Consider the following 15492-nt stretch of genomic DNA (forward strand, 5'->3'; position numbering starts at 1 on the left):
CCGGCAGTGTAGTGGCCCACTCTGGGCCAGACCCACTGGATCCGCTCCTGGAGCGGGCCTGGACAATCCCTGGAAGTGATGGGAGGACTCTGGGAGCGCGGGACGTCGCGGCAGCACGGGGCAGGGGACTCAGCCAAGGCCGAGCCAGCACCCTCTCCGCCCGGCGTCTGGGCGAAGCTGGGCCGGGCCGCCCTCTAGTGGGGAGCGCGCGGTTAGCCGTGATTCCTGCGGCAACACCCGCATCCTCTCCGCCTGGCACTACGTGCAGACTGAGAGTGCGTGCAGCGGGTTAGGGCGGCGCTCTCTGGCGGGAATGGTCAGAGCCTGCTCCCTGAGGCGCTCCATGATTGCAGGCTAGGTTCAAGGATGCTGTCTCACTGGAGATGGACGAGTCAGTAGACAGAAAAACACCAGGGAATGAGGGCGACCAGCTAGCTTGGAAGAGAGGGCTCTTAGAGGAGGTGGCATTCCGTATGGGATCTGGATGAGCCATCATGGGGAGATCAAGAAGGGGCATTCTAGGCAGAGGGATCAGCCCGTTAAAGGTCCTGAGAGTCCAGGAGCAGGACAGGGCTTAACGTAAAGAGGTCCATGGGGTCTCTGATTGTAGGCGTTGCAGAAGCGAAGAAGTCAGCAAAACCAGAAGCCTAGCAGCTTTAGAAAGGAATACGTCTGGGGTTTTGTTCTTGGTGTGATGGGGAGCATTGAGGGCTGTTGAGCAGGGATAACCTGGGCTGGCTCCTGTTTAGATAATCCCAGCTACTTTGGGAGAACCACTCTGTAATCAAGGTGGAGACTCCTGCCCTCATCCATCAAGGGAGGGTAGGGCCTGGGCCTGGGTGGGGCTGGTGCACAGAAGGGGGTCACTTTGGGGTATGTTTTGGAGATAAAAACAAGCCTTGCTGATGCGTGAATATGAGTAGGGAAAGAGAGCATCAAGCATGACTCCTAGATTTCTGGCCTGAACATCTAGTTGGATGAACTGAATCAGGAAAGATTGTAGAAAAATGGGTTTGGGGAGGAAAATCAAATGATCATTTGTGGACATGTGACCCTTGAGATGCCTGTCAGACCTCCAAGAGAAGATGCAAGGTGTGTGTGCCTCTGGAGTTTGTGCCTCTGGGTGTGTGTCTCTGGAGTTTGGGAGAGAGATCAGCACTGAAGCTTTATATCTGGGAGGCAGGAGGAGTGAATGGTACTTAAGGCCACATGCCTGGATGTGACGGGAGAGGTGAGTTTAGACTGGACCGTAGTCTGGATTGAGCCCTGGAACACCCTGCTGGGTGGGGGTAAGGAAGATGAAGCAGAACCAGCAAAGGAGCTAAGCAGGAGCAGCCAGAGAGGTGGGAGGTAATAGAGAGTGTGGGCACTTAAGGAGCCACGGGGAACAAGTGTCAAATGCTGCCAAGGAGGTGAGCGTGGAGAATGAACTATTGAATTCTGTAGTCTGCAGATCTCTGTGGATCCTGACAAGGGCAGTTTCATGAAAAGAGGGACAAGCTTGATTGTAGTGAGTAGGAGAGAGAGGTAAAGAACTGGAGAGAGCAAATGTAGACAGCTTTTTAAAAACTGACGTACAACATACATACAATGAATGGATGCTTCTCAAAGGTACAGCTCAATAAACGTTAACATCTGTAGACACTTGGGCAGCTATCACAGATATCAAAACATAGGATATCCCTAGCCTCTCCAGGAGGCCACTTGTGCCCCTTACAATTGATATCACCTAAAATAACTACTATTTGGTTTCTATCACCAAGGATTCCTTTTGCTTGATGAAGGTAAACAACTTTTGAGAGATTTTATTGATTATTGGGCTCAGATTTTGTAGGCAGATAATGTTCTAACAGTGGGCCGGGGTGGGGGGTGCAGCTGGAGTTCAGATTCTGTGGGGTCCCAGGGCCTGGGCCCAATTTTCCTGGGTACTGTCTTGCTCTGTCTCCAAGGACTGCATGGCCAAGACTTCCCTGAGCCTCGGTTTCCTCGTCTGAAGCTGATTCTTTTCCCACATCTCCTTCAGGTTTTGGTAATGAGTGGGGAAATTCATTGGGAGCAGTGGAAAAAATGGGGCCTCTGGACGCTTGTCTGTAATCTAGAGCTCAGTCACCAGGACTGGGTGGGACCGCAGTCTGGGAGGCCCAGGAGTCCTGCCTACCCAGTGTGTTTGACAACCCACCTGGCAACTGGGCGGGCCTGACAAACACGGCTGGCCTTCCAGAGTCTCCTCTATTCTCTCTCTTTAGGACACTATGGTACTCAGGCCCCTCGTACTTCTTCTTGCCCTGGTCGTCTCTGGTGAGGAGCTGGTGGGTGGGGAACCCCAGGTTTTACCTCTCTCCTCCACAGAGGAGTGGAGTCCTGACCCTCATCAGATAATCTACCATGGAGGGCAGGGGCTGGGGGGTGGGGAACCAGGAAAGGGCAAAGATCTGAACCCCTGACCCTCATTTTCTTGGCTGCTTCCTTGACCAAATCCTCACTCCCAGTCTGTGAAATGAGCTGACCCACTGTTGGATATGGGGGACAAGGAAGGGCTTTGTCTGTTTGGTCCCAAGATGTGGCTAGACTCTGGCAGAAGGGCAGGACTATGCTATTTCGTGTGGTTCCATGAGCTTGGGTGGCCTCCAGCCTTATTGTCTCTTCCTCATAGACCTCTACTGCCTGCCCGGGTTCATAAATGTCTTTGATAGCCAGGGACCTGGCACCGTCCTTCAGTTTTTCTCTTTTAACTGCTCTTCTCACACACCTACCCTGAAGTTGCTCCGTGTGCAACCACACACCACCTTCTTCAACCCACCCAGCTTGACCAGGTGGCAGGGGATCTATGTTGGCAAGGTAGGGTCATGGGCACAGCTGGGAACCATGGAGAGACAAGCGCAGACCCTAAATTCACAAAGCCAGGGGTGGTATGGGCAAGGGAGAGCCTAGGCCCCATATCACTGCCCACCTGCTACAGGTGACCTTGAGCAGCTCGGCCAGGTTGGATGCCCTGGCAGTGAACCATTATGAGCTGCAGCTGCAGTTCACATGTGGCAACTATGTGATGGAGGGACCACTCTCTGTGGATGTGCAGTGGGACGCTGGCCATATTCAGTGTGCTGGCCGATTTGCCAGCCCAGGTGAGCCCAGGGCAGCAGGCAGTGGGTGGGCAGGCATGGCCTGAACAGAGCCTCCCTGACCTTCCCTCTGGCCAGCTGGGGAAATCATTCAGGTGCCGGAAACAGTCACACCTGGGGCCCGGCTGTACACTCTGCTGCTCCCAGGCCTGGAACTCCAGGGAGCCCAGGTGAGCCCAGCACATGAGCAGTGGGGGCAGAGTGGGGGGGCACAGGGAAACCAAGCCCAGCCCCTGCCTGGCCAGCGCAGGCTGCAGAGGGACACTTTAATGTACTGCTGAGACTCTGCATGATCCATGTTCTTGGAGATAGCCACTGAGGGCTCCCATCCCCCAGTGACCATGGCTTTCTTACAGGAAACTCTTAGGGGCTGAGTTCTTTCAAGTTCTTCTGTGTGTATTGAATTCTCCATGAAAATTCTGTATCACTTTTGTAATCCAAAAAGTAAATGTAGTTTAAAAAACAAAAGAAATGGTTTAAAAGCAGAAAGGATTGAGGATCGGGGCCCGGGGACCCCAGGCTAGGGTAAGTGTCAGTGGTGGGGTATGGTATAGTTGGGTGTGGGAAGGTACCTGCTGGACTGTTGGAGATTTTGACAGGGATGCTTGGGGCACTGGGGGCTGGGGCTGGGGCCTCTAGCATCTCTGTCCTGTCAGATGAGCATCACCAGTGCCCAGGATCCTCCATATTTCCCTGGACCTTTCTCCATCAATGGGCAGGGTTGGCTGCAGGCACCACCCCAGGGCCTCAAAGGCCAGGCTCAAAAGGTGAGCATAACTTGGGACCTGGGTATATCCACGGATTGGGCAGAGCCACCACCTCCTGGAGTTTTGCTTGTTCTTGGCCTCTGTGGCCTCCTCCATTATGCTGCCTCTCCCAGACACAGCCCATACCTGCACCTGCTGCCCCATTCTGACTGTCCTCCCACCTTGGTCTGGTTCTGTGGTGGGCTCTGGAGTTCCAGAAAGAAGAGAGATCCCTGGTTTTGGGAGCTCACGGTGCCTTAAATAGAGAGAGTTCAGAGCAGGCACACAGGAAGAGAAAGTTCTGGGTAAAGTGTCTAGTGCAGACTGAAGGAGGGAAGTTCCTTCTTTAAAACTTCCATGTCTTAGTACCTGGCTCTTAGCCACTCGAAGATGATAAATCATATTGTGAATGACTCTGATATCACTCTTTTGGGGGCTGTTTGCATCCTAATAGAAGGATTTGTGGCCCAAAAGAAGGGGACTCAAAGGAATACCTGTTAGCAGAGTGACAGGTCTTGGGGAGGAGTGAGCAAGCGCTGGGGCTCCTTGTGGAGGTCCTGAGGGGGCTGTCTACTTGAAGGGAAGACTGAGCATAGACATACAGGTAGACTGACGTGCACGTGGTTCCCTTCCTGTTTTGTGCCACCACAGGTCTTCCAGCTTCAGATCCTGGTGACCTTTGGACAAAACCAAAGCTGCGGAGGGATGCTGATGGTGAAAGTTTTGCCTGCTCCCTCCTCCAGCCAGGTGTCCTTCCTGTAAGGCTTCTGTACCCTGGGACAGTGTACTGGGTACAGAAGGAGGCAGGGCCTAGCCCCAGGGAAGTAGAAGTAGGTTAAGGTGGGGCTGCTGGAGCGTCCCAGGTAGCCCAAGTCTGAGGGAAGTCCCGGGGGGAGGCCTGAGGACCGGGCGGGGTGGGGCGTGTGTGGGGGGTGGGGCGGGGCAGGGGGACACGGGACCCAGCAGGAGCCAGTGGCCCCCTTTTCGTTCAGGGAGCAGGAACAGAATATCACCATTCCGGAGGACGTGGTCCCTGGGACTAAGGTGGTTCAGGTCCAGGCTCGGGGCTTCGACGTGCGCTACGAAATCCTCTCTCCGGTGCCTTGCCGGCTCTTCTCCATCGGACGCGGTGAGGGGTGTGGAGTGGGGTACGAGGATGCCTCTGAGGCTGGTTCAGAGGTGACCTGCGCTACCTTCTCGCTATCCTGAGAAACGAGGCTGGAGCCGCGGCAGAAAATGGGTCGAGGTCGCGTTTGAGGGCTGGGCGGGAGTTACAGAGCCGCTTTGGCGGAGGTGATACGGGGGGCCAGCCAGGCTCAGCGCCCTCCCCCCACAGCGGTTCGGGTAGGCGGGTGGGAACCCGACTGAGCTGAAGGCGGAGCCGAACTCTGCGTCCCCCACCCTCTCACGCCTCCCAGCGGACGGCGTTATCCGGACCACGGCGCCCCTGGAGCTGGCGCCCGCCGCAGGCTCGGCGGTCACTGCGCTGCAGGTGAGGGCCTTTGAGCGGCTCCGGCCGTGGGCCAGCGTTGAGCTCGATCTCACTGTGACCGTGCGGCCGGTCAACCGCTGGACCCCGCGCTGCCTCCCCGCGCTGCTGATGTGAGTACACCCGAGCCTTACCTTGACCATTGGGAGGACTGACGGCTCGCGGCCGGGCCCCGACTCACCCTGCCGCCGGCGCTCTGCTCGCAGGACTCAAATCCCCGAGACCGCGCCTGTAGGTACCGTGCTGAGCACCTTTACTTGCGTTGACCCGGACTGTCCTGGCTCAACCCTCGACTACCAGCTGCGATTCCACAGTCCTCCTGGCCCAGCCAGCCTCCGTCTCAACGACACGGTCCTGGAGGTGACCCCCCCCCCCCCAGACCCACGTGCAGGGTGCTTGGGAGGGGATGGGGGGATGGGCCAAGAGTCTATGGGAGCTGAGACCATGGGGGTGAAGGAGTGGTGGTGGAGCCTACCTGCTTGGCAGTGCAGAAAACGGGGTCCGGGTAAGCTATCTGTGCATGCCCTGGCTTGAGGCAGCCCAGTGTGGTTCAAAGCTCTCCCAGGCTGAGGCTGGGCCTTACTCTCTGGACCCTGTGGCCAGGTGAATGGCACACTGGACTGTGACACTCGTGGGGGCTGCTTTCAGCACACAGCCTCCGTCCTGGTGCTCGATGGTGGGCAGCCCCGGATGACCAGTGAGTGACCATACCCAGGCCTGGACATTCAGGATAGGGCTGTTCTGTACCCCTCTCCCCATCCTCAGGACAGGGGCATCTCTTGTCCTTCAGAAACCGGTAGGGCAGGGCTGTCTCCATTTCAGAGCCCTAGGGTGGGGCATATCTCTCCTCTCCTAGACCACCCCCAGCAGGGGAGGGATATTGCCCTACCTTCCTCCAGACCCTCTCCCCCAGGGCAGGGACATGTCTCCCTCCTCAGACCCCCAGGGCAGGGCTGGGTACCCCAGGCCAGTTCCTTGACTACCTAATGGCCTCCAGCTGAGGTGCCAGTACTGGTGATGGTGACACCTGTCAACGAGTTCTCCCCAGCCTGTGTCCCACGCACATTCCGGGTTCGGGAAGATGCGGGGCCCTGCACCCTGCTGGGCTCTGTGGTGGGCACGGACATGGATTACCCACACGACTGCATTGAGTACTACACCTCTGGAGGCGCTGGCACCTTTGCTGTGGACCGTCTCAGCGGTACTTCCACCCTAGGGCTGGGATGGAGGGGTCGACCCAGAGTGGACTCTGCAGGCTGAGGCTGTGGCCACCCCTTCTAGGGGAGGTTCACCTCCTGGGGCCTTTGGACTACGAGCAGCAGAGGTTGTACAGGCTCACAGTCCTGGTGACTGACCACAGCCAGGACCAGGACCCCACCCGCCACCTCTCAGGCTCCTGCACCATTACCATTGAGGTTGAGGTAATTGGGCCCTGAGGCCTGGGAAAAAGCTCTCCTCTCCCTCTGGCATTCTGATTTTCCACTCTGTGCCTCAGTTTCCTCCATTGGTTGGCTGGAGGGGGTAGGGCCTCACGTGGAAAGCTTTGGAGCCTGTTGCCTGACACCTAGGCGCTAGCTGTGGTGGGAGGAAGCTGAGGGGTTGGCCTGGGGTTTTGGGGAGTGGGTGACCTGGCTACCTTCCTCCAGGATGTGAATGACCATCCCCCCGAGTGTGAGCCCCCATTTCAAGAACTCACAGTCCACACTTCCCTGGGCCGTAGCATGGAAGTGACCAAGGTGTCATGTCGTGTCCCTCAGGAGCCACAGCGCCTGGCCTTCTCCTACGGCATCATAGGAGGTGAGGGTCATGGGGCCACCAGGCGGTAAGAGAAGTGCAGGCAAGGCCAGCAGCGCCCCCCTTCTTCCACCACTCTGCTTTCAGGGAATAGTCAGAGCCGATTCAGCCTGCAAGGAGCTGTGCTGGTGCACGACGACCTCCTGTTGGGGCCCCCTTGGCCAGAGCAGCCTCATACGTATGAGCTATTGATCCGTGTGGCTGACGCAGGTCCCTCCACCCCCCACCTCAGCACCACAGCTACCGTCATCGTACATCTAGTTCCCTGGAGGGCCAGCACAGTGGCCACCAGCACACACAGAACCACAGTAAGGGGGTCCTTGGGCCGTTGAGGGGTGGGGAGAGATAATCTTGGAGGGTGAGGAGACACGATTTTCCAGGTGGACGATGGGGAAAGGCATTCCAGGGGGAAACATTGAGTGTAAAGAGCAATACAGGAGAGCAAATTTGGGGTGTTGGGTGGCCCAGCCATTGGAGGGGATTGAAAGCTGGATGATCAGGTGTTTGGCAGGGCAGGGGTGAGGCTGTGGCTCCTATTTCAGGTGCCTTCAGTGATGACACCCCTGCTTGTGACAGACACGGAGGCTTTCTGGCAGCCTGAGCCCTGGTTTGTGGTGGTGCTGACAGTGACCAGTGCCCTTCTCCTCTTGGCTCTGGGCTGGCTCCTCAGCAGACTGCTCCGGGGGTAGGGTTCTTATCCCTGTGTCCCCTGCCTCCCCCAGCCCAGTAATGGACCCCGTATGTGAGAGGTGGTTTCAGCCAAGAGCTGATAAAAATACCCATGGTGATGAGCAGACAAAAATATTAAGGAGGGCTGCCCTGCCACCAGAGCTTGTGAGGTTAGAGGCCGAGAGACACAGGAAGGAAGCTGTCTCCATCATTGGCAGAGCCCAGGCTTGGAATGGGATGGGTGTGGATAAGGCCCAGGGCTTGAGACTCTGAGTGTTTCATGCATCGGGCATTTATCCTATTCTTGACCCCTGATCTCCATTTGAAACCGGATCTGCTCCTAAGACTCTGAGTTTCTTGTGGGCACAGGACTGAACCCAGGAGAAGGTGGGGGTAACAGTATGGACACTGCACACAGACATTGGCTATCCCCAATATAAAGGGTAGATGAATGGTGCTGGTTCCTGGAGACAGCAGGCCTGCTGCTCTCATGCTTGGTCGCTTCTCCTGGCATTTTAGGTTGGCCCAGGTGCTACCAGCACCAAGCAAACCAGCCCAGGCTCTGCTGCTAAACAGGTCAGCCTTCTCTGCATACCTCTATGCCTGGGAGTCCATCTCTTAAATTCGGGCTGGGGCCTAGAGCCTTATCCTGTACTCCTGCTCCTACTTTGCCCCAGTATTCAAGGAACTGAGGGGTCCATTGAAGGGTTCATGGAGGCGCCGAGGACAGAGATACCCCAGGCACCCAGCAGCGTCATGAACCTGGTATGTCAATCCACCATCCTGTGGTGTGTGGGCACTGAGTACTTCCCTACCAAGTCTGCCCTCTTCCTCATGGATAGCTACCCCTGTGGAAGTGCCCATGCCAGCACCATCAGGAGGGAGGAGGCAAGTGGGCTCCTGATCCCTTTGGGAGTAGGCCTCTACCTGCTCCCTGTGGATGGGGTTCAATTCATTGCACCCTCTCATTCTTCCCCTCAGCAGCATTTTGATGGCAGCGCACAGGACTCCCGTGAGTTCCTTTCTTCCCAACCCATTCTCCACCTGGGCCCACTTTCTCTCCCTCCCCCATTTCCGTGTCTCCTACCCCCAGGCATCCACCATCTACTCTTTCCCTGAGTGGAGTCAGCTCTCACTCCCACTCACTTTTCAGCCAATGTTTATCAAACACCTGTAGGACCAGGAAATGACTCAGAGCTGGTCTGGTTTCTCCCCACGGTGAAAGGGGGGGAAGGTGGTGAGGGGAGAGGCCCCCAGATATTCCATTTGCACCAGTGAATTATGGCAGAGTGGTCTGGCACTGGGCTCAGGGGGGCTGGTGTCCAGTTTTGGGGAACCAAGGGTGCTTCTTGTGCACTTGAGCCAGACCTCAAAGGGTTTGCTGAGAAAGGGGACAGGTTGGATCAAGAGGGGGCGGGGGGCGGGGGGCGCGTCACAAGGGTCCTGGGACATCTTCTCCTACCCTTAGGGGAGGGAGGCAGTTCTGCTGAGGCCAGCAGAGCTGTCTCTCTTTCCTGATCACCTGAGCTCAGGTACAGGCAGAGAATACCTGTTCAACACACGCACGGGAGCCCGGCGCTGGCTCTGAAGCCAAGAAGCTGCTCCACTATGTGGGAATTTCTCCTTCACATGATCGTGGGCTATATTTTCAAGTTGATTCAATAATAAACAAAATTACAAACAAAAAAGTCCCAGCCTTGTAACCCACATGTGGGAGAAGCTGAGATCTGTGCTTCTTTGCTCTCACTTGGAAAACTCCCTAGCTTGTGGGAACACTCTAGGGAGTAGTGAGGTTATTTTTAAGGCACTGTCCATGCTGAGTGACGGTGATTACTGCTCTGCAGAAGTAAGAGGCTGTTAGTCTTGTCAGTGACCAAGGGGGCCTGTCCCCTCAGAGACCACCTAATCTGGCAGGTGGAGAGGGCCCAAGAGCTTCCTTTTTCCACAGAGAGGAGGACGTTGTTGCTATTTGAGGGCCCCACCAACCTCTAGAGTAGTTTGCCAATAGTGTATGGAGGTTTTCTGGGAAGGATCTGGAGCTTTTGCACTGAGGTGAAGGTTAGTGCAGACTTGGCATGGACTGCCGTGGAGGAATCAATGGTAGCCCTCTTCTGAGAGGCTGTTTCCATTTCTTCCTGATGTGTCTTCTGGTTCCTTGGCCCTCAGCCCTTCCTGTGCTGAGCTGAGCTGTTGTATATAGCCAGGTGGCCTACAGTAACTTGCAGGAGGGCAGGTTCCGCTGGGTTCGGTGCTAGAGCACTTCCCATGCCCAGGTCCCAGGATACTGCCAGCGTTCCCAGAGGGCCTGCTGCTTGGTGGAGGCTACCTTTACTGTGGAATCCTCAAGTTCTCACAATCTTCTCCCCTCTGCCAAGTCTGTGGACCTAAATCCCCTCAGGGCTCTGGAAGGCCGCCCTTTCTGAGCCAGTTATGATGTCCCAGGTCGGGAAAGAAGCTGAGAGCCTTTTGTGGGAAAAACACACTTCACCCCAATAAAGTGAGGGTGCTAGAGCTGGCCTCAGGGATAGAAATGTGAAAGCATGCTGTTACTGAAGTGGTTGCAGGCGTACTTTTCCTGAGCATGTACCCTGCCCTAAGGGCTCGTTAAATCTTCATCTCTAAGGAGCCTAGCTGTTACCCTCATTTTGCAGATGGGGCAACCAAAGCTCAAAAGTCGCAGAGCTAGCTAGTCCTGACACTTGATGTGGGCCTATACTGTGTGACTGCATCTGGGCTCCTAACCCTGAAGCCAAGCACAGGGTTAGGTGCTCTGTATGGGAGACCAGTCCTCCCAGGACTCACAGTTGGCCTGGGAGGCAGATCGTGACAGTCCAGGACAAGATATGTTGTCATAGGAGCTCAAGACAAGATACTCTAGGGCGAGTAAAGAGAGTGCCTGCTGTGTGCCAGGGCTGTGCCGGGAACTGAATTCTACACAGAAGGACAAACGTGGGCAGTGGGCCAGGAGCTGCTCCGGGAAGCACAGATGGCTGCACCTCGGTACTGATGAGGGGCAAAGCTGGGCAAGCCGCTGGGAAGAAGGCATTATACTCTGGAGCCAGTAGGAGGAGGTACACCGGTGCGTCCACTTCCAGAGATGGCTTGACCTTGGCCCGGCCTCCCGCTCTGCGCCTCAGTTTCCTCACCAGTGAACCGGGATAGCAACTCTTTCCTTCCAGGGTGGGTGACAAAAAAAGCAAACAGCACACAGCAGACATTCCCCAAGTGTGAGCGCTTGTGTGAGAAGACGCCGCCGACTCCGCACAGGAGTCGCGCACGCAGAGGCGCCAAGGGCGCTACGGCCTCGGAATCACCCGCAAAACCTCTGCCGCCAACAACTCCCGGAAAGGCACGCATGCGCCAATCCGTGCCGTCACAGTCACGTGCCGAAGCATTCGGCAAGGGCCGTGAGAGGCTGGCTCTGATTGACAGGTCAGTCGACCTGTCAGCGGGAAGCACTCCCGGGGCGTCCGGCAAAGAAGCTGTTGATTGGGGAAAGTTTCAGCTAGAGGCGGGTTCTTTGCAGCCCTGGTTACTATGACGCCCGGCCCCCGCCCCCTCGGCTGGCCGCCATCTTGTTGTTGATCCGTACCCAGTGGGCAGCGCCGGGAGCTGGACCGAGCGGCCGGTGCGGGGCCGCTGCTGCGGGGCACAGCCACCTGCGCTGCCTGCCAGGGGCGGGCCGAAACCTGGAGGCCCGGGGGGCCCAGCTCCCGTGGGGAGCCGTGGGCGCCCGCTGCCCGGGCCGGGCCGGTGAGTGACAGGAGCTGGGCGGATAGACCGGCCTGGCGGCCGCGGGGCGAGCAGCAGCAGGCGCTGGGTTGGAACGGGCGCGCGCAGGGCCGGGATATCGGCAGAGCATCACTTACTTGAACATGGCTCAAGCGTCCTGACTGGTCGCCTGTGGAGCCTCCCTGATGCTGCTTCCAAGGCCGGGGGGACGGCCTCGGGGTGGAGGTCTGAGAGCCCCGCGCCCGAGGGCTGGCTCGCAGGGTAGCGGGGAACTACTAGCTTCTGTGATCGAAGCCGCTGACTCGGAGCGCTGAAACCTGCTAGTGCCAGCCTGATGCTCTCCGGGGGCGTTGTGTTGCTCCCGGGTGAGAAATACACGTACCTCCTTTTTAGATGTCGTTCTTGCGAGTGATTTTCAGACGGCTTGAGACTTAAGACTAGACGAAACAGCTGAAATCAGGGAGGCCGGTCTCATGGCCCTTTGATTCTGGAAGGGCGAAGGCCCTCTTGCCCGGCTCCTGCTTCTGGTGCTCCTTAGAGCTCACCGTTTGCCTCTTCCTGAAGGGCCTGGTTAAATGTCCATGATGTCCGAATTATATTTTGGGACATAATTTCTTTGGTTCTTGACCACCACTTTTTGGAGTTGTGGTATGATCCTTTTTGGTCCAGGAGAAAGTGAGTATTATGGTGATGACTTGGTTGATTTTACCTCCTAAAAAGAGAGTTTGCTAGTGTAATGAGACACAGGAAATGTAGGAATGAGTTAGAATCAGAAAAAATGATTTTGTCGTGGTGGATAGTATGGATCTACCAAATTAACTTTTGACAGGCTAAATGTATTTTGCCCAACGAAAACTGACTGTACGCCCCCTTCCTGCGGGGGTGGGAGGGCTAGAGACCTGGGGCTAGGTGTGCAGAGTTCTGAGTGCTCCATAACACAGTTTTCTTTCCCTGTGGTCCCTTGGCTTCTCTGCACAGGCAGCTTGTATGTGGTTATACAAAAAGCCTGGATGAGACCGCTAAGAAGTCAAGCAGGAATACTTTGTGCACTTGGGTCAGAATCTTGTCACCTTCAGAATGTTTAATTTTGAAAGAAACCAGCTCCTTGGTCAGGAGGTCCTTTTGGAGAACAGATGCTGAAACCTGAGGAGGCTGGCGGCCTGTTGCTGGTTGCCTTCCTTGTGAGAAGAGTGAAGTTGAGTAGTCCTCAGTTATTTATTTCATTGCCTTCCCTCCAGCCATTTTTTGAATCTTGAATGAGTTTTGACCTTGGCGAGACCGGTCAGTTCCTCAGGCAGTTCTTGATAAGAAAGGAGGGAGGTACTAAAATATTAGGAGCTTCTCAAAATTGTCCCAAGCGAACTAGGTGTGTGTGTGTGTCCCCGTCCCCTCCCGCTTTACTTAAATTAAGGCTTCCTTTAGAAATTTAAGGCAGCCACAGGTTTCTTTTAAATAACCTTAAGATAGGCTCCTAGCCTGTTTAGGACGACCTCTTTGAGATGTAGAAAGAGCCAGACTCTCCTTGGTAAGTTCTTAACACTACGTTTTGCATACAATTTTTGGGGGTCCAAGGGCCCATTACAGTTCATCCATGGTGTAATCCTACCTTAGAACTGCTGCCCCAAGGAAATTATAGAATATCCAAGAACTTTTATTGCCTTTGTTGAATACTTTTACAACCTCGTGAATATTTATGAGTAGTAGATGATGCTTGATTCAGCATGGTATTACCCAAAGGTAGCTAATAGCAGTACTTCTGTGCTGCGCATTTTTAAGTGCAGATGAGTAAAAATGGTGTTAGAATAGCAGGTTCTCAGTCCACTTAAACTTCTTTGTCTGCATGTAATTCACCTGTAAAGATCAGCGTTTTTGATTCCCGCGAGCAGCAGGCAATGGAGATCCTACACTGCAGTCAGAAATGCCACAGGTTTATGGGTTGAGATCCGATGTCCTGATGTGGCGTTCACGGTGCTGCTGCCCGGCTGGCCTTAGCCCACTCTCCAGTGCTTCCCCTAATCCCCACTAACCAAATGGTTTACCGAACATTCCACACGTTAGTTATTTCCCTACACAAATCCTCTTGCCAGCTGAATCGAGTGGCTTTTGCCCCCTTTGAGATACCCATTTACTTCAGCTCCACTTCTCTTTTCTCCAGAGTCCAGCTCAGGTCCTTCCTACCTTCTTTATGAAACTCCCCAAACATTGCAGCCCCTGTGGATGCTTCACTCCCTCAGACCTGCAGTAGCATTTTTGCCCTTGTACAAAAATAAAATAATGTTTGCTCTTTTAAAAATAATGTTCTGTTTCCTCTGGTAAGACTTAACCCCTTTCTTACAGAGACTATGTATTTTTTTTTTATATCTTTGTGCACCTGCATATAGTAGATGAAGACTAAATGTTTATTAATAGTGTGCAAAATTTGAGTTGGAAACACCCTCTAATTAAACAGGGAAACAGAGGGAATGGGCAAGTAGAAATAGGGGATTTGGTGGCAGTGGAGCCCCACCTCCAACCCTGCCTGAAGGTAGCACAAGTTGACTGTGGCGCCTTGTAGAGGCGTATCCTCAGTGCTGCAGAACTTGCACAAAATGCAGAACTGAGGCCTGAACACGGTAATTCTGCATCTCAGAAGGGACTGTGTCACCCACCCCCTTCCTGACTGAGATGCCAGTTTTGACTCTTGGAAAATATGTTGGGTGAGTGTGGCACTAGGTGCTGAGATTCTTAGACCCTCTTCTTGGCTAGGGCTTGGTCTCACTGCCCCCTTGGGCTGCTGTAAAGGTGTCAGTAGTATTTGCTCCTTGCTCTCCTCCCAGTGTTGCCCCAAGACTATGGGGAACAGTGATGGGCAGAGCTGGGGAAACACTGCTCAGTGCACCCTGTCTCTGGCTTGGGGTGAGGGAGCAGTTAGGAATTTTGTGTGTTTGTGCCAGTGGATCTGTGCTTTTGCCCTGATTTTAAATCAGATTTCATTTCTCTTCTACTACAGCAGGATTTGAGCAATGGATTGTGAAAGAGAAAACATAAGATATCTTGGTTCTTTTATGAAAGGTGATGAAGACTCGTGTGCTGCTATGGCTTGAAGTTACATTTATGTAGGAGGCATTACAAGTGTGTTTTGATGGGAACACATGTTTACCTCAGTGCTGGATCCCTGTTAGGTAGGGACTTTGTTAGCTTGAGTGCTTAGAAAATCTGCTGCTGAGCTCTTCCATAAAAGTTTTATTTGTAGGAGGGAGTGGAGCTCGCTTATGCCTGTCCCTTCATTTTACTGAAGGTGGGCAGGCGAGGGGAGCAGGTCTAGGACTGACCCTTTTCAAGTCTAAAATTTGATGTCAGTGAAGAAGAGCACCTTGAAGGCCATAAAAATCTGGGCATGTTATGATCAAATGATAACTTATAAACGACTTATTCTATAATCAAAGAGTCAGGTAATGACAAGTGTTGGTGAGGGTGTAGGGAAATCAGACCAGAAGCCTTGTACACAGCTAATGAGAGTGTAAAATGATGCAGCCACTTTTCAAAACAGTCTGGCAGGTCTTTAAATGGTTAAGCATACAATTACCATATGACCCAGCAATCCCACTCCCTAGTTATTTACCCAAGAGGAATTAAAAGACGTCCACACAAAAACCTGTATATGAATGTTTATAGCGGCACTATTCATAATAGCCAAAGGGGGAAACAACCTAAATCGCTAACAAATGATAATGGATAAATAAAATGTGGTAAATACGTAAAATGGAACATTATTTAGCAATAAAAAAAGAATGACGTACTGACATATACTATAACATGGGTGAACCTGAAAAACATGCTTAAGTGAAAGATGCCAAACACACAAGATCACATATGATTCCATTTATATGAAATGTCTAGAATAGGCAAATTTAGAGAGACAGGAAATAGATTAGTGGTCACTTAGGGCTCGGGGTTGTATGAG

The 15492-nt window shown here is 53.9% G+C and overlaps 2 protein-coding genes across 10 annotated transcripts in view; both read left to right on the plus strand.

The window, feature by feature from the left end:
- Positions 1-150: 150 nt before the first annotated feature.
- Positions 151-9505, plus strand: CDHR4 (cadherin related family member 4). 7 transcript variants are annotated; one of them, XM_019723836.3, is made up of 19 exons: positions 151-2298; positions 2654-2838; positions 2960-3122; positions 3198-3289; positions 3776-3886; positions 4517-4623; positions 4858-4994; positions 5284-5467; positions 5561-5714; positions 5958-6051; positions 6352-6555; positions 6636-6775; positions 7001-7151; positions 7236-7456; positions 7691-7833; positions 8337-8393; positions 8495-8582; positions 8799-8829; positions 9350-9505. In XM_019723836.3, the coding sequence occupies exons 1-19, from the start codon at positions 2253-2255 to the stop codon at positions 9403-9405; spliced, it is 2364 nt and encodes a 787-aa protein (XP_019579395.2). In that variant the 5' UTR covers positions 151-2252; the 3' UTR covers positions 9406-9505. The 7 variants fall into 7 exon arrangements, 4 of the variants coding, with proteins under 4 accessions (XP_019579395.2, XP_019579397.2, XP_019579393.2 ...); XM_019723838.3 differs by having other exon boundaries at positions 8802-8829; XR_012489562.2 differs by lacking the exon at positions 7691-7833.
- The window catches only part of IP6K1 (inositol hexakisphosphate kinase 1), a 53338-nt gene continuing 43576 nt past the window's right edge, over positions 5731-15492 (plus strand). For 2 of the 3 annotated variants that reach the window (XM_088798144.1, XM_019723843.3), the window contains exon 1: positions 11369-11570. The gene's annotated coding sequence lies outside the window, so the exon portion shown is untranslated. Of the gene's footprint in view, positions 5860-11368; positions 11571-15492 lie in introns of those variants that run through there. The other variant, XM_088798145.1, reaches the window with a different exon arrangement.

Source organism: Rhinolophus sinicus, chromosome 5 (genome assembly GCF_057876585.1).
Source record: "Rhinolophus sinicus isolate RSI-liver-muscle chromosome 5, RSI-T2T, whole genome shotgun sequence".
Taxonomy (NCBI): domain Eukaryota; kingdom Metazoa; phylum Chordata; class Mammalia; order Chiroptera; family Rhinolophidae; genus Rhinolophus; species Rhinolophus sinicus.

Bases quoted from the DNA above. Each gene is read 5' to 3' on its own strand.
- CDHR4 (XM_019723834.3), top strand. From the start codon at position 2,253: ATGGTACTCAGGCCCCTCGTACTTCTTCTTGCCCTGGTCGTCTCTG. The intron at 4,624-4,857 runs GTAAGGCTTCTG...CTTTTCGTTCAG, and splicing joins TCCAGCCAGGTGTCCTTCCT to GGAGCAGGAACAGAATATCA. The intron at 4,995-5,283 runs GTGAGGGGTGTG...CACGCCTCCCAG, and splicing joins GCTCTTCTCCATCGGACGCG to CGGACGGCGTTATCCGGACC.